At 38.1% G+C, this 24,605-nt stretch overlaps 2 protein-coding genes across 3 annotated transcripts in view; one reads left to right on the top strand and one right to left on the bottom strand.

The window, feature by feature from the left end:
- Positions 1 to 2,830, top strand: part of LOC100497007 (dynein gamma chain, flagellar outer arm) — a 123,151-nt gene extending 120,321 nt beyond the window's left edge. For both annotated transcript variants that reach the window (XM_031902025.1, XM_031902024.1), the window contains exon 106: positions 256 to 2,830. In XM_031902025.1, the coding sequence (XP_031757885.1) occupies positions 256 to 582 (327 nt within the window). In that variant the 3' untranslated portion in view covers positions 583 to 2,830. The remainder of the gene's footprint in view (positions 1 to 255) is intronic.
- Positions 698 to 21,267, bottom strand: elovl4 (ELOVL fatty acid elongase 4). The gene is made up of 6 exons (XM_002936207.5): positions 20,840 to 21,267; positions 11,481 to 11,668; positions 10,383 to 10,463; positions 9,651 to 9,822; positions 7,505 to 7,632; positions 698 to 5,980 (listed from the first exon to the last, which is right to left on the bottom strand). The coding sequence occupies exons 1-6, from the start codon at positions 20,907 to 20,909 to the stop codon at positions 5,633 to 5,635; spliced, it is 987 nt and encodes a 328-aa protein (XP_002936253.1). The 5' UTR covers positions 20,910 to 21,267; the 3' UTR covers positions 698 to 5,632.
- Between the last annotated feature and the right edge of the window lie 3,338 nt (positions 21,268 to 24,605).

Here is a 24,605-nt window from a genome sequence, read left to right as displayed (position 1 = left end):
TCAGTGAAATCGCGGAAGTTTCCTCTCGAAGCAACTTCCGTGATTTCACTGAAATCGCGCTGCCGCGTATGCCATCCCAACGGCGATTTCGGGGAGATTAGTCGCCCGCAAACAGGGAGATTTGACGCAGGCGACTAATCTTCCCCGTGTGCCAGAGCCCTAAAGCAAGGTAAATCCATGCAATAACTATGTAAAACATCTATATCATTTGGTCAACATTTTGGTTAATCAATTGTTTACCCTTTTTGTTCTTAGATAAGAGATCCACCACAAGATGGCATGTTTATATATGGACTCCATATCTGGGGAGTGTTGTGGAACAAAACTGACTTAGAAGTTGTCGACTCGCCCCCAAGACAAACATTGAATACTTGGCCAGTCATTTATCTGCAGTGTCTTCCTATTTCAGAGAAACCTGGAATTGGTGATACTTCAAGAGCATTAGAAACGTACAATTGTCCCGTTTACTTTTCTTCAACCTATGTGAGCGAACCAATATTCCATTTAGATATGCACAAAGAAAATGTGGCTAGTTCTCGCTGGGCACTGAGAGGCATGAAAGCAACGATCCATCCATTCTGATCTCCCAGATGCAATGAAAATGGACTTTACTGGAACTTGTGCAAAATGACTATGCATCTTAAAACTGATATCTATACAGATACATCTAAAAAGATAATATTTCATTGTGTTAAAATAAGTTGAAGTGATGCATTGCTTTATTAACAATTTGGAATAATAATTTCAATACATGAACATGTTTTTTCCTGTCTTCCTTCCCTTCTCCTTAAAAGAGAGTGAAACTATACCCCCAAAATGAATACATTACCAACAGATAGTTTATATAATGTTAAGTGACCCATTAAAGAATCGTATATACAGTATATATCAGTAAATATTGCCCTTTTACATCTTTATCTTGAGTCACCATTTTGTGCTGGTCTGTGTGTCTCCCTCAGAGATCACATGACCAGACATAATGCAGCTCTAACTTTAATGGGAAGAAGTGTGGAAGCAAAAGACAGAACTCTGTCCATTCTGCTGTGACTTGTACGTGTATGTATGCACTTGGTTTGCTTGTGTGCACTGTGAATCCTATGATCCCAGGGCGCAGCTCTAAAAATGGCAGTTTTCTACTAAGGATTACCTAATGGGACATACTACTTAAAAAGTATATTTTTATAAAAAATGGTTTATTAGATGAAGCAGGGTTTTACATATGTGCTTGATTATGCAATATATATTTATAGAGACCTACCGGTACATTAGTTGGGGGTATAGTTTTCCTTTAAGTATAGGTGTATGGGGTAATATTTTAAAGCTGTCTCCCAGTCTCACTGTGATTTTCTTCTTTTGCACTTAGGATCACAGAAATATGTCCAATGCTGGATATGTGTGTAATGGGTATTTGCCATTTGTGTATATAATCAGTCTCAGCAGCTACAATGCTTCTTTAAAATATAACATGGGTACAATGGGTGTAACATTTCCCACACTTTTTGTCATCTGTAAAATTCATCTGTAAAATTCAATTTTAAGTCAGTATTATGTTTAAATGAACCTGTTTTCATTGCCATTTAGAGAAAGCATCAAACATGTCTCTGATTTTTTTATTAATCTCAGTTTGTAAGGACAGATCAGCTCATGCTCATCCTTTAACCCCATGCATGCCAGAGAGGAGTACAACATTGTTACATCTACATTTAAGAATGGTGCGCATAGAACAAAAACAGAGACATACCAATGGTTAATACAAGACAATACAAGTTATAGCCACAGATCAAATAAATAAATAAATAATACATTTAAAGAACCCGTCAAAAATTATCACACAAACTTTGCAAAAACTTAACATGAATATTAAAAGACAAAAGAAATAACTTTAAAAGGACATTATAACTGTAGAAAACAGAGAATGCCTTGTATGGCTTTACTTGTTCAATTAAACAAGGGTACTGTCATACCTGTCAGACTTCAAAAATCATTTTTTAAGAAATTGTTATTTATGAGAGTTTCCCCACTGGGGGGCAGCATTTAGCCCTACTCTGTGCCAAGCCAGCTAGCATGTTACAATAGCAATGCTGCCTAGTGACAGTGCAGAAAGGGAATAAAGTTCATCTAAGAAAAGGACTATATAAAACCCACTTACATTTTCTTTCTTTCTTATGCTATTAAGACACCTGGGATGACAGGTTCAATTTAAGCATGTGATTGTTGTTTTTGCAGAATTCTGGTGGTAAACTATTGAAGTAGACAAAAGAACACAGATAAATACATTGCTTATGTTAACATTTTAACAATTTCTGATTATCTTCTGTGCTTTCCACTAGGAAAAACACAACATGGTATTTTGGGATCAATGCAAATTCATTTTTATAAATAATAAATAGAAATGCTGGCTCTGTTACAGATAATTACGCTCACAGAATGCACACACATTCTCATGAGCAATTCTCAGTTTCCACATTCGCAGAAGTGCATAGTTATGTCAGAACCCAACATATATATGGCAGATATTTTTAGCAATGGCATTGTTAACAGAATGCATGCCCAGGATGAGTGCAGGCACTGACAGTTAGTTTGCGTCCTCTGTCTGCTCCAGCTTTAGTCCTACATCTTTATTATATTAAGGGAAACTAAAGCCAGCAGCTCCATTCCAAATATGATGCAACGCACTTTCTTTTTGACATACCTTCAGTGTTCTACCAACATGGCCTTCTGTCTTTTCTTTTTCTGGGTCTAAGCATATGCTGAGTTGCAAGCATGATAAAGAGAAGTCCTGAACTTGAATTTTAATTCTGCACCAATAAAACTGAGTACTTTGCTTCCATTTTTCCTCCAAACTTCAGCTTTAATTAGTGATGATGCTCCTCGCCTACCACCAACTTCCTTTCCAGACGATTTTCCGAAACTCAATAATGACATAAGCTATGCAGTACCAGCTACCTGTTCATGAAACTACAGATAGAGGCATTTAAACTGCTTGGTCTTCCATAGACTGAAGCACTCCCTGTTTTATGTTTCCAGTTGCAGTAGAAAGGAAGAGCTGGTCAGAGTAACAAGCTCTTTGAAATATTTAAATACCTGCAACTCAGGTTGTTCAAAGGTTAATAGTAGAGCTGCAGCATCCACTTAATCAATTGGGATTCCTTTTCCTCCTCTAACCAACTCAACCCCCTTCCTCAGGAATTTACTTGTAATTGGATAGAGAACTGGCTGAAGGATAGATTACAAAGAGTGGTGGTAAATGGAACATTTTCAATTGGACAAGTTTTGTTAATGTGGTTAGAGTCGGGCAGATGTGCCCAACTTATATACATAGTAGGAAAATTTAGGGTTTACATGCCCTTTGAAGGTTAATTGTACACAGGATATTTTCAATTGGTTAGTGGCCCAAGTATTTTGTTGCTTTAATGCTCGGGGAGAAAACAATCAAAACTGTTCCCATTCACTCTGAAAGGGAACTGTCTGCAAGCTCATTATGTATTAAAGTGACGGGTGCTTACACTCAAAAATGTTCAGTGCCACATTTCCAAGAGATATGCACTTTACCATAACAGGCACCTGCATGTAATTAACATTTAATGTTAATAGTGACAATTTTAAGCATTTTGTCCCCTGCCCACTGAGCAGCTAAGTAAACTGCTGAGAGTAAACATAAGTCAGGAAGTGCTTGGGACTATGGAACACTGCATTTTGACCAATTACCCTAAAGCAACACTTTAAATTAGAAGGTTTCACTAGCACATCTGTTATTTCAATGTAATTGAGTGTTTTTATCCATTATATAACTTAAGTACCCTAACAATGTAGGTTCTGCATAGTTGAATCCTTTGCTGGTAGGCAGTGCAATAATAATTGAGGGGTAGATTCACTAACTAGCAGGGTTAATGGATCAAGCAGGGGGATGGGATTGTGCCCTCCAAAGATGTGTACAAGGATGGGGGGCCCAGAGACTTATTTTGCATGGGGCTGTAAAGATAAACCCCTACTGGCAGGCATACGTTTTTGGTACATGCCTTGATTTTATTCAATACATCTAAACTAAACAATTAAAATTAAAGCTTTAGTTGTATAGCTTTAAGTCTCAACAATAAGCCACTATATTGCAAGAAAGGCTCTTTTTCATACAATGCTGTAAAAATGCATAGTATTCCATGTATATAAATCACTGATTATCCCTACTGTTATCCATGGATCATGTATTAAACGTGAGCTTATCTCTCTCTCGTTTATAACTGTACATGCAATATTGGAAATCATTAACCTACTAATTTAGAAACAACTGGAAAGCTGAAATGGTTATTTAATGACCTTGCACTATGTAAGAAGCCAGAGGAATCAGTCAGTATGTCATGTTCACAGAGCAACATGCAATTAAAAGAAAACTTAAGGATTAAGATATACTGGTGCATGCTTAGTCTTCTGTGTAAGAAGGTTTTTATTTGAGTTATTCTCTTTCATCATACTAAGCCTATCTAAAATGAAGTGGGAAATTACCCTATCCTGAGGAAAAACTGCACTTGCTATTTTATATGCATTTCTTATTGATACATATGAACATACACCTTTGCAGTGCCGGGCCAAACCGGCCAGGAGCCCTAGGCAACCTGGTCGGCTTGGCCGCCCACCGCCAACAATCCCCCCCACCCCGTGCGCACCGGCACAAGCGCACACAGGGTGGCGGGGTTACCGGGACTGCTGCACAGTGGGGGGAAAGGGCCCAAAACCAGTGGTAGGTACCTGCCTGGAGCCCCCCCACCATTGCACCCTTGGCAGGTGCCTCTTCTGCCTACCCCTAGTTCCGGCCCTGCACCTTTGTATGCTACAACCAGTTACTCATATAAGAACACTTGTTTAAGTTCAGCATCCCTTTAAAATTCTAGTCTGATATGTGCCCTAAAGTGATAAGGGTAACAATTTGTGTGCTAATGGCTGCTTCATGTTATGAGCTAAAATCTGGTAGGTTAAAGGATGGTTCAACAGACAGGCTATACAACAATCATTCCCTATGGGGTAGAAACACAATGAGACACCATGGGGTTAACAGATCTATCATTGTAGTTTTGCTATTACTAATGTGAGCAGTGTGAGTCTAGACACTAGTAGACGCTGTAGGGGTAAAATACCACCTTCTTGTTTCTGCACAATTACGGCAATTAGACATAATTGCAACCTCTCACTATGACTAAATGAGGTAAATGTGCCATAATATTTTGGCATAAAAGATTAGGAGACTTTGCTTCCAGTGATTTCTGCCTCCCACTTCATCTTCCAAATTGCTGGTTCCAGAAATCTTTCTGCTATAGATTATTCACCAGTTTCTCCCTGACTGCTTAAAAAGCCAAAAAGGACTCTTGTTCAAATCCATGTCTTTGTTCAGAGAAATGTTAAAAATAGTATAATCCTAATTAGAGCTTAAAATGCTGGGTAAAAGGGCAGTGCCAGCATCACAATAAATACAAGAGAAATAACACCAGCAAACATTTGTACCTAAATAGGTTGTAAATTGCTGGGTTAGACCTGATCTATATAATCAGAAATAACTGTATGTGTTATGCCTATTTAGCTAGAGGTGTGTCACCCCCTAAGTCTGAGGTTCCATTTAACAGGGTTTAAGGCTTTCGGCTTCTTATTCTCGCTTGGCTCTTCCTTTTCTCCTTTTTCGCCCATTTTCTTGTCCAACTTTATTATCTTGCTTGCTTACAGCTCCATTAACTGCTCCATTCATTAATTTTCCATTAATTTGGCATTTTCCATTCACAGAGGACTTGCCATTAACAGAGGTCTTTCCATTTATGAGTGATTTCCCACTTTTAGCTGGTGCTTTGGGAGCATTGTATGTCCGGTAGTAGAAGTTAACGAAAAGAATAATAAAAGTGATAGCATACACAATCAGAGCCCAATGCATCCACTTGGGAAATGGACAATCAATGTACAGTGATAAAGCTGTATGTCCGATTGTCACATGGAATTGAACCTAAGGAATAAAAAACATACAAAGGTAATGTGTAAAATGATTTTAGAAAAACATTTCTGCATCACATTTTTGTTGTGTTTATTTTTCAGTTATGTTTAATGTTTGCCCTACACATAGGGGCTGATCTATGAAATTTCGAAATTGAGTTTATCCTTTTTTTCAGTGTGTTTTTGTCATAGCAACTTATTTTCCGTCTTTATATCGCTGCCCAATTTCATGTTCCACATTAGGTAAATGTTATGAACAGCTACTTATTATATTAGCAGCTGCCAGGTCCTTTGATAATAATGTAACCAGGGATGCAACACCAGTGGTGTCCCTAAGAGCTTGCTATTGGTTGTTATTTGTTACTGCTCCTGGGCAAACTTACTGCCTTTTATAACATAACCCCCTTAATGTCAGTTACTCCTTATTACAATGATATAGTAAGTAGAGTTCAGTGGCTGCTCAGACAAGATCATTTACTGCAGTTACCTCATTAATATTTATGACGGATGTACAGCCAGCTGCGTGAATTTCTAGGCTGGTGCTAAAGGGCAAGCTAAGTAGGAATACTAGTAAAAACATTGCATTTAGTTATTATATCAATTTTTGCATGGTCCCCCTTTAATATGTTTCATTAGATGAAAAGTTTGCAGGATAAGCCGAATCCACAAGCTGGCAAGTGCACTCAAAATCTCTCAGGCTATAATGTCATGATAACTACACATCTGTAGTAATAAAATGTTTATTTTTTTCACGAAAAAGGGCATTTTTACTTTTCAGCTATAGCTTTCATTTGAAACAGAAAAGCTTACTAAAAACACAGTTTTTTAAATCCCTGCCTTAAGGTGGACATGCATTGAAAGATCCACTCATTTGGCAATCTTGTCCTCCTTGAGGTGGGCAATATCGGATTGATCCAATCATTTGGCTTGAGGGCCAAACTATCAAATCCCTATTTGACCAATCAAATCCCTATTTGAATATCGGATTGATCCAATCATATAGCTTGAGGGCCAAACAATCAAATCCCTATTTGACCAGAACAAGGAGCAATGCACTCCTCTCCTCAATGGGATTTTAAAACCTGCACAATTGACATATGGCAGTTTTTCAGCCAGATATCAGTCGAGTTGGCCCGTCTGAGGGCCCCCATACACGGGTCAGCAGCGTTTATTGACCCGTGTATGGCCACCTTTATTCTTGGCATATCATTTCTTAATCTATGAATGAAACAAAAGTGAGTTAGTGAGTTTGAAAATGATCAGAATGCTAGCTGTTAGTCTGCATAAGTTTTACGATTGTAATGAAGGCCTAGTTGTTACTACACATTTGTGTTTATTTACCAATGGGTAGGTGCAGATATTAATGATTTTTATGCAAACACTTAAACCTCAGCATGTGGGAGTCAATTTATGCATTACACTAGCTGCAGTTAGTAGCATTAGATTCTGGGCCTCACATCTTAATTCGCTTAATTTCGCTAATCTAAATGAACTTTTTCAGCAAAAAATACTATTTATGTCAAAGTATAACACTTACCAGCTGCAATATTGTCAGATATCGTTTCCACCATAAATACTTCTGTAGATGTGGTCCACAGGCAGCCAACCCATAATATAAGTACATCACAACATGGATCAGTGCATTCATGTGCGCTCCAAAAAATGCTGCGTGAAAAAGAAGACTATGTTTACTTTTTCTAAAACAAATTCAATGTACACTTCAGTTTCAATCGTTATACATCTCAAATGAATACACATATACAAATAGTTGCATTAACATTACACTATATGATTGGTATGTATTACTTAAAAAAGTATGATAGTGTTAAATTTACTGTTTTAAATAAATATATGAGTAAGCAAGTGATGTAGCAATGGCCATGCAGGGGTAGGTCTAAGGATGGCTTGTATATGAGGGCATTCTATATCAGTTCTCCACAAACTGGATTGTCATACAATATGCAATATGGCATCTTTGCACACTGTTGCCACCAAAAAGAGAGAACCAGCAGAATCCTACACTGAAAAATGTTTTTCAAAAGTGCAAACATATTTTATTTTATTTTTTTAGATTTAATTTTGAAATTTCACATTGGGCTAGACATGTTCTTAGTTTTCCAGGTGCCCCCAGACTTGTACTCTGATAAACTTTATTCTTTCTTTACTGCTGCCCTGCAAATTGAAGTGATATCTACCCTCTCCCTTTCACCCCCTTATCCCCATCAGATGATCAGCAAAACAATGTGCAGGTAACAAGATAGCATCTGCATTGATAAAAATGCTCCTATGCCCCACCTAGTGTTAGATATGGGAATAACAGTCAATAGTAAAACTCCCAAGTCTGGTCATGACTCCACCAATTACACTGAGAAGGAGAAACAATAGGTTATCTGAAGTAAAGTGCTGGCTCATACTGAAAGCTTAGGATCAGACAGAATGCACTGAGATGGCTGCCTATACACCAATGTTATAACTAAAAAAAAAAAACATTTATTGGTTCATAGGAATAGGAATAAAATGTTAAATTGTAAAATGAATTATTCGCAATATACACTGAAATATAGTAATAAAAACTACACTATAAAAATAATGACAGAATACCTTTAACTGCTATTGAGAAGTCACTTACAGTGAATGTGGCTAAATTGTTTCCTTTTTAAAATCATACAAAACTGCCAAGTCTGGCTCAAAAACACAGTACAAGAAATCTCCATTAAAAAAGTTTCTATGTATGCATATGAACTATGGGTATAGTTAACATATAGGGGACTTAATCCATGTATCACCTTGCCTTTCCATATGTAAAAGTCCTTAGTAGTGATAAGCAAATGTTTACAGCAGGCATGGATATGCAGCGAATTTCCACATTTCGCCATTGGCAAATTGTTTCGCGAAACTTCCGGAAAAATTGCCACGGGGAAATATTTTTATTGCACGTCAAATTGGGTGTGGTCGCGTCAAAAAAGGGCGTGGTCACATCAAATTGGGCGTCAAAAAGACGCGGGCGACAAAAAAAATAAAGACATGGGCGACAAAAAAAATTGTGCAACAAATGCGCTTCACAAATTTTTCTCTGTTTCGCTAATTTTCTTCGCTCATCACTAGCCCTTAGAGCTTATCTATATGGGAGCTTTAAAGAATAAGTAAACCTTTTTTTTTCTATCACTTCTATCACTTTTCTAACACTTCCTGTTCAGATCTCTCATAAAAAAAAAAAACCCTGCTAATGCACAGACTGGCTCCTGCTGCCTCCAGGCATGCCCAGAAGGCTCTCCAGGTCGACTACAGGTAGTAGAATTGAAGAGAGAACTGAAGAGGAAGTGGGGGCGGGGCTTCACTCTGCACAAGGAAGCAAAGAAAAACGATCAGCTTCTAACTGAGGAACCAGAGAGAATGCTGTGACAAAGGTAGGTAATTCTGGAGGCTCTTTAGAGTAATTTTACTGATAGAAAATAAAAGGTTTACTTATTCTTTAATTGCATTTTGCCTCCATTAGTAAAAAGCCACCGCTCCCAATGGCTGAAACCATACTGTAAATGAGGAATATGTCAATATCAATATACAGAAAAGCAGGGAATTATTTTTTTTTTAATTAATTTTCTCAAATAGCTAATAAAAATGTATATAGTAAAGCAATATAACGACAACAGGCAAAATAATCTTCTTGAATACAGAATACTCACATTGTCCTCCGGCAACCCATTTGATTCCGATCCACCAGAGTGTGAACATTGTGCAGTGGTGATATACATGCAGAAAACTAATTTGGTTGAATTTTTTTCTAAGTATGAAAAATACTGTGTCAAAATATTCCACCCCTTTTGAAACATAGTACCACCAGAGAGCTGAGGCCACCTAAAACAAAAAGACAAGATTGTCCAGCAGCTTTTACATCAAGAAAGTTAAACAAAATGAATTAAAGTAATGGCAATGTAAGATGGTGCAATGGAATATCCCTCCCCCTGCTGATGATGATGTCAAAAGAGGCAGAAAACCTGCTGAAAGTTTTAGCACTGCACACTGTTTGATTGATATGGTTTTTCCTGACAACACTGCACAAGTAAATATAGCCCATATGTCATGGGTATTAGAATACATACATTTATACTTCCAATGTGACAAAAGTAACAGCGGTATTAAAACCTGTGTAAAAACTGTACTAGGACAACAGTATCAGCCATTTTGGTTTATTGCTTCCCTACCTGAGATCACTTCCCATTTAAAAGAATGGCAAATGCTATGCTTATGGCAGATGTTGCTGATGTCCTGTAGTAAGTATTTCTGAACAATCCCCATCTATCATCACCAGTATTTGCCACAGGCCTTGAATTCCTCACAATGACATCTCATGTGTGGCCTCATTGTGGTCATGTTTTTACATACATTCCTGCATGCACACAGCATTGAATACTTACCCTGACTTCATTTTCATCATCTGAATAATCTACTGGCTGGCATATATAACTATATCCAGCAGCTTTTGCACCAAGAAACAGCTAAAAAAAGAATTGAGAATAAATAAGAATTAATGTCACAGTAAGACAATAGGTATATTATATATCATAAAGCAGTGCATAAACTCAATTCAAAGCAAAACATTTTTGAAGCACAGGTTAAAGCGTGCTCTCATAGAACAGATACATTTTCATTTCTATGCCATTGATGTACAGGTCCCTCATTTTGAAACCTGTTATCTAGAAACCTCTGAATTATAGGAAGGCCACCTTCAACAGACTCCATTTTAAACAAATAATTATTATTTTTTTTAATTATTTCCTTTTTCTCTGTTATAATAAATCAGTACCTTGTACCTGATCGTAACTAAGATCAAATTAATCCTTATCGGAGGCAAAACAATCCTATTGGGTATTTTTAATGTTTAAATAATTTTTTAGTACATTTCTTTTACATAGGGCCAAAGGATCGCATTGCAATGAAGGGAATAGGAAAAGTCAGAGGACGGACTGTCTCAATGTGCCAATGCAGTCACCGATCCAAAGAAAAATTATGCCTGTCCAACTGACATCTGGCAAATCTTTGGGCAGATTTTGGTTGAGGAGGCCTGTCTGAGGGCCTCATACACAATAAGCTGCTGAGTCGGTCTTAAGGACCTGAATAAGCAGTTGAAATCTCCCATGTATGCCCACCCATACTGAAGGAAAATTCTACTATTTTCTTTTTGGATAAAAAAATACTACTGCACAGTTTAGCAAGTTTATATCTAAGACAGGGCTGTCCAACTGGAGGCCTGAGGGCCAGATGTGGCCCTCTAAAGAATATTTATGCCCCCCCCCCCAATTCTTTCAGAGGCTCCATAGACTTCACTATATGACATCATAATTTTAATTCAGTTTGGCCCTCCAACATGCTGTAAAACATATAATTTGCCCACTGTAATAAGTTAAACAGCACTGCCCTAAGACATTTTAAAATTACACTCTTCTTGCAGTATTTTGTTAAATGATTGAAGGGGTTAATTTAAGAAACAAAAACAACACATTGAAAATGCTAACCTCTTTAAATATGAAGAAATTCAGAATAACCATGCCAAAATTGTAGGCAATCAGCAGGTAGCGTAACTGGAAGGGCTCTCTGTTCTTCATAAACTTTGGGCCCAGCCAAACAACAAGGAGATAGGCTGTGCTGATTGCCAGTGTAGGCAAAGGAGACTGCATCAACGGCCATTTTTCAACACGTTTATCTGAGGAGATAGACATTAGAAGTTTAGAATTAATATTGACTGGAGAGATCACTTGTCAAGTACAGCAATAATATGAATGGTTGTAAGGCTTTTGAAACAAAATTGATATCAAATCAACACAGACTACATGGTTGTAGAATAACAATAAGGCTTATTGCACTTGGGGCAGATTTTGGACATTTTGGACATTTTCATCTGCTGCATTTTTCAGGTGCCAATATGCCTGAAATCTTACCTTTAATTTGACTGAATGTGAATGCCCACCAGCTGCTAGCAGATATGTTTTAACAAATATGTATTTAAGGGGTAATTCACTTTATTAACTTTAGTATGCTATAGACATCAGTCTTATTTTTTATGTTTTACAGTTTTTGGTTAACAGATCTTAGACTTGGGATTTCAGCTGTGATCTGGCCTATAGGGCTTCACTGCTCTTAAACCAGAGTAGCAGTTTGGAAGTCACAATAGAACAGGCAGGCACAGAAAAGGCAGATAAGCAATTGAAAATAATGTTTTCTCTTGATGGCTAAAGCGCTGGATAAATAATGCTGAAGATAACAATTCACCAATCTGTGTATAAGGTGACATGACAGGGACAGCTGTACCTCAGTGAAATCACACTGAATTATGTCTGAAATATGTCAGAGATACTGGTTCTTATTAATGAAGTTTACATTTTTTCATTGTCTGAGTAACCAAGAAACTCATGCACCTGACTACACTAACTACATAATGGAGCCATCTAAGCACCAGAGAAATCTCAGAGACAGGTGTCCAGTGGGTGACATGATGCCGCAAGCAGGACAAGCTAAAAATACATTGACCTTGTATGTAAAGAAAATATTCTGGCAACAATATCTATGGTTACGGCAGAGACATACAGGTTTTATATGGAGCAGATCTGGTTTTGACTGCTAATCTGAAACGTGAATGTAGCAGTATCCAGGCTATTCTGCTTATATAAAGTCGGACCCTAGAAGTTGGAAATAAAGCTATATACTGTATGTATATAACAGATACATATTAATTAATGCGTTTGATTTTTGCAGCACCTTGTGGCACCCAATGTGTAATATGTGTAGGGATAAAATATGTATAAAATATTTAAATGATGTTTAGCAGACTCAAGTTATGGAGATGCAAATTACAGAAAGATCCCTTATCCGGAAAATCCCAGGTCCAGTGCATTCTGGATAACAGGTCCCATACCTGTACTCCAATATATTTATGTATAGATGTAGTATAATAACAATGTACAACAACATTTTAGTTATACAACCTATTTAATTAATGCGATTCACTTGGCACATAAAGAAGGGCAGACATATTGTACAATAACATTGGTTATTATGTTTAAACTCTGTGTGTTTTGCTGTTGTGAGTGGACTTACAAAAAAAGAGAAGCAAATAGAAAATATTTAAACAAATATGTATGTACAATAATGTCCACAAATTCTAAATGTAATTGGAAAATAGGGATCCGCATTTTCTTCTTTATGTTTTAGGTAATTGCAATACATCATAATTGCAAAGGAGGGAAGTTTTAATTAGGACAGTGGCACACAAGGAGATTAGTTGCCCTGCGACAAATCTTCGTTACCACGGACGACTAATCTTCCTGCAATGCCATCCAACCAGCAAAAATGTAAATCGCTGGTGGGATGATATAAGCGTCGCTTTGTTTTTCTGAAGTTGCCGAAAGTTTCCTTGAGAGGCAACATCGGGAGACTTTGGGAAAACGAAGCAACATGTGCGCCATTCCACCGGCGATTTACAAACCGGATTCCAAAAAAGTTGGGACACTAAACAAATTGTGAATAAAAACTGAACGCAATGATGTGGAGGTGCCAACTTCTAATATTTTATTCAGAATAGAACATAAATCACGGAACAAAAGTTTAAACTGAGAAAATGTACCATTTTAAGGGAAAAATATGTTGATTCAGAATTTCATGGTGTCAACAAATCCCAAAAAAGTTGGGACAAGTAGCAATAAGAGGCTGAAAAAATTAAATTTGAGCATAACGAAGAGCTGGAAGACCAAATAACACTAATTAGGTCAATTGGCAACATGATTGGGTATAAAAAGAGCTTCTCAGAGTGGCAGTGTCTCTCAGAAGCCAAGATGGGTAGAGGATCACCAATTCCCACAATGTTGCGCAGAAAGATAGTGGAGCAATATCAGAAAGGTGTTACCCAGCGAAAAATTGCAAAGATTTTGCATCTATCATCATCAACTGTGTATAACCTCATCCGAAGATTCAGAGAATCTGGAACAATCTCTGTGCGTAAGGGTCAAGGCCGTAAAACCATACTGGATGCCCGTGATCTCCGGGCCCTTAAACGACACTGCACCACAAACAGGAATGCTACTGTAAAGGAAATCACAGAATGGGCTCAGGAATACTTCCAGAAACCATTGTAAGTGAACACAATCCACCGTGCCATCTGCCGTTGCCAGCTGAAACTCTACAGTGCAAAGAAGAAGCCATTTCTAAGCAAGATCCACAAGCTCAGGCGTTTTCACTGGGCCAGGGATCATTTAAAATGGAGTGTGGCAAAATGGAAGACTGTTCTGTGGTCAGACGAGTCACGATTCGAAGTTCTTTTTGGAAATCTGGGACGCCATGTCATCCGGACCAAAGAGGACAAGGACAACCCAAGTTGTTATCAACGCTCAGTTCAGAAGCCTGCATCTCTGATGGTATGGGGTTGCATGAGTGCGTGTGGCATGGGCAGCTTGCATGTCTGGAAAGGCAGCATCACAACATCATGGCTGCGTAGGAGAAGGATCCGGGTACTGAAATGGCCAGTCTGCAGTCCAGATCTTTCACCTATAGAGAACCATTGGCGCATCATAAAGAAGGCCCAAGACGATTGAACAGTTAGAGGCCTGTATTAGACAAGAATGGGAGAGCATTCCTATTCCTAAACTTGAGAAACTGGTCTCCTCGGTCCCCAGATGTCTGTCGAGTGTTGTAAGAAGAAGGGGAGATGTCACACAGTGGTGAAAATGGCCTTGTCCCAACTTTTTTGGGATTTGTTGACACCATGAAATTCTGAATCAACATATTTTTCCCTTAAAATGGTACATTTTCTCAGTTTAAACTTTTGTTCCGTGATTTATGTTCTAATCTGAATAAAATATTAGAAGTTGGCACCTCCACATCATTGCGTTCAGTTTTTATTCACAATTTGTTTAGTGTCCCAACTTTTTTGGAATCCGGTTTGTACATTATTGCCGGGGGGATGGCATTGTGGGGAGATTAGTTGCCCCGTGGTAAAAAAGATTTGTTGCGGAGTGACTAATCTCCCAGTTTGAAGCTGCCCTTAGGTAAAATACATATAAAATAGCATCAACAATTTGACAATTTAATGTGCATACACCAAGGGGCAGATTTAACAAAATTCTGATTTGTGTAGTTTTAGAGGATTTTCTACCACAATTAAACTCACAAATTAAAAAAAGCACAAATGTTATTAAAAACAGCAACAACAAAAAAGTGACACTGAAATGCATAAAAAAATGCATATACCTTGAATTGTGAACTTTACATCACTAAAATAGGACAAATAGTTCAGCAAAGCTCCCATTGACTTCTACGTAACTTCGACAGCTTTTAGCTTTTGCATTTTTCGCTGTTTTACATTACACCCACATGACACATTTTTTGAGTTTACGAGTAATTAGTATAATCCACAATTTTTAAAGCTAAAATTAATGATTTGTAAAAACAAAATACGAACATTAGTAAATGGGCCCCATAGTATTTATTCCTAAGTAATTTATCTACCTTATCAGCTACCTTGAGCTTAGTATTTCTTGTCCAGAGCAAGTAATGCAGGTATAGATATAAGGGTATAGGATCCCTTATCTGAAAAACTGTTATCCAGAAAGCTGCAAATTACGGCAAGGCCATCTCCCATAGAGTTCATTTTAAAGGACAAGGAGAGCCTATGCAGTCTTATATGAAAAGCCTTACTATACCTGCAGCACTCTTGAATCAGCTCACATTACATTCATATTCAAGCAGCAGCACCACCATCCATTCAAAAAAGCACAGACTTGCCCCATGGCTTTTTCACATAAAGCTGCGGTCTGAGACTTAGACCAAGTCTGGAGCATACGCAGACCAGCCAGACCAAGTGCAGGCATGAATGATTCCCATACTGCCCTCTTTCCAAAGCAGGGCCTTCTGTTGCTATAGCGACAAAATGTTTTCAAGAAGAAACATCAAGACTAAAGCCCATGAGAGAGAATATAGTGTTGCATTGTCCTTTAAGCAAATAATTTCAATTTTCAAAAATGATTTCCTTTTTCTTGTACCTTGTACTTGATGGTAACTAAGCTGCATGAATCTATATTGGTGGCAGAACAACCTATTTGGTTTATTCAATGATTTTTAGGCATCCAAATCACTAAAAGACCCCTAATATGGGAAAAAACTCTGGTCCCAAGCATAATAGAGCCAATAGATCCTATACTAGTATACTGTATATTGATGTGATAACCAATAAAATACTAAAACCTAAGCACCAGGGTTTGGTTTTTTTCAGCACCTGCTGTCATGGGAATAGCCCAGACACCAGTGGAGTCAGCAAAAAAAAAAAAAAGGAACAGCTGGTCTATTTTTGCACAGAAGCACTGTGTTCTTATGTTTATACATACCGAGAATGAACACGTGAAATTTTACCAGCATTTTAAATCATTACTCTTGAAATAAAAAAAAACCAAAAACAAATGGCTGTATAACTTGTCCGGCATTCTACCCTTAAGGCAGCACAATTTGATGAACTGCACCACCACCTTCTTTGTTGTTCCCAGGCACCCCTTGCAACTAATTACAGTAAATTGGGTGGATGCACAGAACAGAATCTGGCATTTGTTACTGCACATGCACTTGTCTAGAAAAGGAATGGGAAAGTGGGAAAAACCTGGTGACACCCAGTTTAGAAGAATGTATCCCAGAACAGTGTATTAAATGAAAGAAGAGGAGAGCTGGACCGGGGTGGCCAGTTACTTGTTACTACTTTATTAAGGGTAATTGGTAAATAACCCTCCTCTTTAAACAAAAAATTGTTATCAATAGGAAATGCATCATGTTAATATTGCTTAAAATTGAATATATGAAATGGCATATAATGGGATATACAATGATTTACACTCAAATAGTTGTAATGTTTTGCTGAATACTAGTCTGACGCTCCCTATGATTAGCTTTGATGTAGCTGGCAACTAAGAAAAGAAAGCTGCTGCTTCCAGGTTCCTGTAACTGACACTGAAACAGCTGCTCCTGTGTATATCACATTGCATGGAACTTCCTCCTGCTAATATTTCCTCCCATGCTTAGTTAATTGGACATGAATGTGCCAAAGTTCCACAAGGAATTTCATTTACAGACATGTATTTTAGTTTGTATGTTAAACTGCAATAAATAAATATGCCTATGGTTTCCTGCTCTTAGCACCCATGTGCTGGTTACACCAAATAATGTTCATGAGGTGCTGGGTGCAAAGCCGTAAAAACCTGCCACCGAGAAGGAATGAAGTATATATGCACCCATAGCAAATACATGTACTTGTGACACCCAAAATGTCCCAAGTGCAGCCATATACTAACAGGCACAAATTTTGACCCAGTGTTGCTGCTTCTGCTTAGTGGCATGTATAAAAAATGTTGCCCCATCTGATATGGAGGTAGAAACAATAGGAATTCTACCCCTATCTGATGATTCAGCGCTAAACGCAGCTTTTGCTTGGGCGCCTTCAACGGTGCCTGATCAAAATCTTTCTCCTGTCCGATTGACGAGACAACTGATATCCAAGACTTTTACCCATATCAGTCGTCTCGTCGATCCACCATGGATACACCCAATATCGTACAATAATGTCGGTGCATGTATGGTGAGCTTTAAACGTTGCATTGTGGGGAAAAGATAAAATTGTATAATGCTGCATTGTGGGAAAGAATATGAAAAATTGCATAAATGAAGATGAAGTTGAGCATCCCAAGGCTCAGAAGAATTGAAGAAGGTTAAGCTGGGAAAATCAAAAAACCAGGCCAGATATGCAACATCTCACAGATACAGGAACAGCATCTTGTCATAAGAATTGACCAGCTTTTATATGAAAGGAACACCTTTTTTTCACCAATACTACCAGCTTTTGGTCAGGGGCAGGCAGTGACAACACTTGGGGGGTGGGATAATGACATAGCAAGGTGGGGAAATGAACAGGTTGGGCAGGGAAATTGGTGGATAGGACAGAAAAATGAGCAGAGCCAACCACCATGTTTTTCACAAGTTTTCATCTTGCCCTGAATTTCTGTAGGTCTCCATGTTTCAAAGTTTTCAATAATAAAAGATTTTTAAAGGCACTTCCTACTTGACAGAACAGGGCTCTCCAACTTCTGTGGTGCCATGGGCCAGAATTTTTCTAGCCTACGTTGTAGAAAAGTGAGCAATGCAGGGTCCTAAAGTCTGAATCTGATGTGTAAAAAATGCAGGGGTGGAAGTTAATCTCAGAACTGATAACTTTTAAAGCTCACACAAGGTGAGCAGTCACAGTAGCCAGAATAATGTGGGGGCCACACAAGACAGACCTGCGGGCCACCAGTTGGACAGCACTGTCATAAAGCATATATTTTATACCAGTGGAATGTGGCCACTATGGGAGACAACCTACTTCATCATTTTGAGTGTTGACTTATTGTATTTGGTTTCCCTGTTACCAATGGGTCAGCCATAGTCTTTATGCGTGTATAAGGGAATCAGTGACATGCTGAAAAAACTTTGAGCACAGCCGACGTGCCATTTAGTCACAGAGTGCCCATACTGATCCAAAGCCAAATGCTAGCTTTAGTGGAGTTGCAAGCAATTCTGAAGATAAGGTAAATAAAAAGACAAAAGACAGACTCTTTTATGGCCTCTCCTATCTACAGATCTAAAGTCTTCAGAGCTGCATAAGAAAAATCAAATCAATATATATCTCTCGACAAATGTAGAAAACCCATATTTAATTAACCATTAGGAACCTTTTAAGCTATTGCCTCAGAGAAAATTCTTTAAGACGCCTTCCAGTTTTAAGAGGGAAATGTCACCATGTCTATATAAAGCTGCTTACCACTAATCACTTCTTTTAAAGGTGCCCCCTGCCTCCCCTTACTATCCAGCTTCATTCAAAGCTAAGTTGTGAGTGACAACACCCTTTGGAGGTTGAAAAATAACCCAGTAGGTTCTGCACACCTACTAGCTGGAGGGCAAGAGGGCGCTTTTTAATTAAGCAATTAGTGCTACTGTAAACAGATCAAACAGGAATACTGAATTAAGCTAATCAGGGGTCAACGATTGAATAACACTGAAGGTCTAAGAAGACCTTCTAGACAAGGACATAAAGAGATAGCTCAGGCAGGTCCTTCTAGGGGCCCCATGCACAGGCCAATTAGCAGATGAGTTGAGGGATTAAGTCAGCATCTTATATCGGTCCATATAATATTTAGATGTATTGTTCCGGTCCTAATCTTAATTCAGGTTACTTTATTATTATTATTAACAATTATTTATAAAGCACCAACATATTCCGCAGCGCTGTACAATAAGTGGGTTTCATACATTGGACATACAGTGTAACATATAAAGCAATCAATAACCGATACAAGAGGTGAAGAGAGCCCTGCCCAAAAGAGCTTACAATCTACAAACTTCTTGCTTGTTAGCCATTTCTGTTTAGACATTCGCAAGCTTATAATAAATTTACCTAAAACAGAATTGGTCCTTTTTCCTTTTTTATCACCTGCAATGACTCTAAAATTTCTAGTTAGCTACTCCATTATCACCCACTATCCTGCTTAAGTATTTTGTGCTTTGATGATTTTAAGACTTTTGCAAAGTGTTTTATTTTTAGATGGCAGGTACACATAGTAATTAATTTTTAGAATTCTGCCCAGTAATGGTGTTACATATATTAAAACAAAAAACCAGCAGCACCAAAAAATGATAAGGTTCTATAGAAAAACAGTGTATTTGCTTTAGAAACACTATTAAAGTGTACGTTAATAAGTTGAGGTGTATTTATGTGGGTAGGACTATTGCACATTTGGCATTACATGTAAGAGGTTATCATCCCAGGCAAATGGCACATGTAATATTTCTCAAGGCACAGAGGCCCTCCATACTTCCTGTGCTCATGAATGGGAATCACATGTCACAGACCGTTTTCATTCATGGGAATGACAGGCACAAATAAATAGGTATGAAAACAGAAACATAAAGGTAATGCACAGTCTCATTACAAACTGGAATCCCGATCTTAAAAAATATATACATATTTCCTGTATTAGTCCTGATCTCTTTACTATAGAAACATATTTTACCAGTGCCCATGCAATTGCACTTTGGTTTTAGTAGAGCACTCCTATACTCCTTGGCATCAAATGCTGTTTGCCTTTCTTATTCTATGAATTTTCTAAAGGTGGCCATACACGTCACGTTAAGATCTGCTTGTCTGGTCCATAAAGGACACATTACAGAGTTACAGAGCAGCAGTTTACTAGGCTAACTTGTACATCTTAGCATGCATTGTAATAAACATTTAACTTGAGCCCCTTAGTAGCAGATGGACAGACACAGGGAAGATTGCTTACAGCAGGGTGGGGGAAGGCTCCAGTGTCTGATGACAATGCAGTGCAAATCAACAGACCTGTCACATATTTCCCTCCCCCTTTCTGAAATTGCTAACATTTCAATGCCCCCCAGCTGAACACAGACTGTATATAGCACCTATTCCCACAGGGTTCATATACAATTGCATATGCAATTGGCATATATGTGTTTTACCGTCCAGTGGGCCTATTTTCAATATATTTACAATATACTGTATATTTATCATATACATTATTTATTATACAATATATATAATTTATTATATTCATTATTATTTATTAGACATTATTATATTTACATTATTATTTACAAAAAAAATAAAAATACCCATAAGTACAAAGTATTATTTATTAGTTTCATCTATAAAATGACCTTGTGCAAAGCTACATAATATATATATATATGTATATATATATATATATATATATATATATATACACACACACACATCAAAGTGTCCAAGCTATAGAGCTATACAAGGCCGCAGTATGTGTACTATCACTGGCATTACCTGCGATGCTGAAGCACCAGTCATACAATTGCAGCGTTCGCTGGATAACATCCGAGACGGGGCTCAGCATCCTTTTCCTTAGGACAAGCGGTGTCCCAGCTCACACCAAACAAAGATCACAATTCTCACCCTCCGTCACTCCTGCGACAGAGCACAGATAAGTCAGTGACTGCCGGCAACCGTGCGTGTGTGTGTGGGTGAGGGGGGAGGGTCCAGTGGCTGATGACTATGCAGTGCAAATCAACAGGCCTGTCACATCTTTCCCTCCCCCTCTTCTGCAATTGCAGCGTTCGCTGGATAACAGCAGAGACGGGTCTCAGCATCCTTTTCCTTGGGATAAGTGGTGTCCCTGCTCACACCAAACAAAGATCACAATTCTCACCCTCTGTCTGTCCCACAACAGAGCACTAAAAAGTCTGTAACCATGCGTGTGTGGGTGGGGGGAGGCTCCAGTGCCTGATGACAATGCAGTGCAAATCAACAGACCTGTCATCTTTCCCTCCACCCTTCTGAAATTGCTAGCATTTCCATTCCCCCCAGCTGAACACAGACTTGAATATAGCACCTATCCCCACAGGGTTCATATACAATTGCAGAGGGGGGCATATATGTGTTTTAGAAAGTCAAGTGGGCCGATTTTTATAAGTTTACACAAATGGGCCCAATACTGCTCTCACACGCACCTAAGTACAATATATGTTTATTAAATACAATATTTATGATACTATATATGTATAATTTATTATTATATACATTATTTCTTATATAAATTATGTATTATACAATATTATAACAAAAAATAAAAATACCTGTAAGTACAAAGTATTATTTATTAGTTTAATCTATAAAACTACCTTGTGCAAAGCTACATAATAATATATATATATATATATACAGTGGTGTGAAAAACTATTTGCCCCCTTCCTGATTTCTTATTCTTTTGCATGTTTGTCACACAAAATGTTTCTGATCATCAAACACATTTAACTATTAGTCAAAGATAACACAAGTAAACACAAAATGCAGTTTTTAAATGAGGGTTTTTATTATTTAGGGAGAAAAAAAATCCAAACCTACATGGCCCTGTGTGAAAAAGTAATTGCCCCCTGAACCTAATAACTGGTTGGGCCACCCTTAGCAGCAATAACTGCAATCAAGCGTTTGCGATAACTTGCAACAAGTCTTTTACAGCGCTCTGGAGGAATTTTGGCCCACTCATCTTTGCAGAATTGTTGTAATTCAGCTTTATTTGAGGGTTTTCTAGCATGAACCGCCTTTTTAAGATCATGCCACAACATCTCAATAGGATTCAGGTCAGGACTTTGACTAGGCCACTCCAAAGTCTTCATTTTGTTTTTCTTCAGCCATTCAGAGGTGGATTTGCTGGTGTGTTTTGGGTCATTGTCCTGCTGCAGCACCCAAGATCGCTTCAGCTTGAGTTGACGAACAGATGGCCGGACATTCTCCTTCAGGATTTTTTGGTAGACAGTAGAATTCATGGTTCCATCTATCACAGCAAGCCTTCCAGGTCCTGAAGCAGCAAAACAACCCCAGACCAACACACTACCACCACCATATTTTACTGTTGGTATGATGTTCTTTTTCTGAAATGCTGTGTTACTTTTACGCCAGATGTAACGGGACACGCGCCTTCCAAAAAGTTCAACTTTTGTCTCGTCGGTCCACAAGGTATTTTCTCAAAAGTCTTGGCAATCATTGAGATGTTTTTTAGCAAAATTGAGACGAGCCTAATGTTCTTTTTGCTTAAAAGTGGTTTGCGCCTTGGAAATCTGCCATGCAGTCCGTTTTTGCCCAGTCTCTTTCTTATGGTGGAGTCGTGAACACTGACCTTAATTGAGGCAAGTGAGGCCTGCAGTTCTTTAGATGTTGTCCTGGGGTCTTTTGTGGCCTCTCGGATGAGTTGTCTCTGCGCTCTTGGAGTAATTTTGGTCGGCCGGCCACTCCTGGGAAGGTTCACCACTGTTCATGTTTTTGCCATTTGTGGATAATGGCTCTCACTGTGGTTCGCTGGAGTCCCAAAGCTTTAGAAATGGCTTTATAACCTTTACCAGACTGATAGATCTCAATTACTTTTGTTCTCATTTGTTCCTCAATTTCTTTGGATCTTGGCATGATGTCTAGCTTTTGAGGTGCTTTTGGTCTACTTCTCTGTGTCAGGTAGCTCCTATTTAAGTGATTTCTTGATTGAAACAGGTGTGGCAGTAATCAGGCCTGGGGGTGACTACAGAAATTGAACATTGAAATTGATAAACCACAGTTAAGTTATTTTTTAACAAGGGGGGCAATCACTTTTTCACACAGGGCCATGTAGATTTGGAGTTTTTTTTCTCCCTTAATAACGTAAACCTTCATTTAAAAACTGCATTTTGTGTTCAATTATGTTATCTTTGACTAATAGTTAACGGTTTTTGATGAGCAGAAACATTTAAGTGTGACAAACATGCAAAAGAATAAGAAATTAGGAAGGGGGCAAATAGTTTTTCACACCACTGTATATACATACAGGTGCTTGGAGAAAGGTACCGCTCACACAGGTCTTAGGTTCAGTTTTGAAGTTTCATTGTAGAGGCAAGAGAACTGACGTTTCGGCTGCAACACCAGCCTTTGTCAAAGTTACAAATACAAGTGAGCAGAAACCTTATATACAGTGTTTGGCGGGAACACCAACGGACAATAACGTGAACGTGTGGGACACCCCCCCAAAGATTCAAACGTGATGACATCAAACAATAAATGTAAACAATCAAAAACAAAAAATACGGATGTATATTACCAAAATGAGGGAATACAATATGACACATTACATGTATTCCCTCATTTTGGTAATATACATCCGTATTTTTTGTTTTTGATTGTTTACATTTATTGTTTGATGTCATCACGTTTGAATCTTTGGGGGGGTGTCCCACACGTTCACGTTATTGTCCGTTGGTGTTCCCGCCAAACACTGTATATAAGGTTTCTGCTCACTTGTATTTGTAACTTTGACAAAGGCTGGTGTTGCAGCCGAAACGTCAGTTCTCTTGCCTCTACAATAAAACTTCAAAACTGAACCTAAGACATTTTACATTACATTAACATTTATTTATAAAGCGCCAACATATTCCGCAGCGCTGTACAATAAGTGGGTTACATACATTGGACATACAGAGTAACATATAAAGCAATCAATAACCGATACAAGAGGTGAAGAGGGCCCTGCCCAAAAGAGCTTACAATCTACAAGACCTGTGTGAGCGGTACCTTTCTCCAAGCACCTGTAAACATTTCGTTGGGACTGCACCCAGGCACATTTATCAGCTTTACACGTGAGTGCCGGCTTCTGCTGTATATATATATATATATATATATATATATATATATATATATATATATATATATATATATATATATATACTGTATATATATACACAGTATATACACACACACATATCAAAGTGTCCAAGCTATATACAAATACAAGGCTGCAGTACTATGTGTACTATCATTGGCACTACCTGCAATGCATCCACTTGCATATTCCATCACAATAAAGGCATGAATCTGGATATAATGACAAAATGAAAGCATTTACATATATATATATATATATATATATATATATATATATACATATATATATATATACTGTATATATAATGTATGGTACTGGTTGCACAACATCATACAGTAGGACTAAACTCAATTACTTACTATACACACCTTCCACAGGCCCCTCTTCTAAATAGCTGCAGCCAGTGGTCCT

This window comes from Xenopus tropicalis, chromosome 5 (assembly GCF_000004195.4).
Source record: "Xenopus tropicalis strain Nigerian chromosome 5, UCB_Xtro_10.0, whole genome shotgun sequence".
In the NCBI taxonomy this organism is placed as follows: Eukaryota; Metazoa; Chordata; class Amphibia; order Anura; family Pipidae; genus Xenopus; species Xenopus tropicalis.
The sequence above is the reverse complement of the archived record's forward strand: the minus strand, read 5'-3'. Positions and strand labels throughout refer to the sequence as shown.

Bases quoted from the DNA above. Each gene is read 5' to 3' on its own strand.
- elovl4 (XM_002936207.5), bottom strand. From the start codon at position 20,909: ATGCTGAGCCCCGTCTCGGATGTTATCCAGCGAACGCTGCAATTGTAT. The intron at 11,669-20,839 runs GTAATGCCAGTG...CTATCTCCTCAG, and splicing joins CTGGTGCTTCAGCATCGCAG to ATAAACGTGTTGAAAAATGG. The intron at 10,464-11,480 runs GTTAGCATTTTC...TTCTTTTTTTAG, and splicing joins ATTTCTTCATATTTAAAGAG to CTGTTTCTTGGTGCAAAAGC.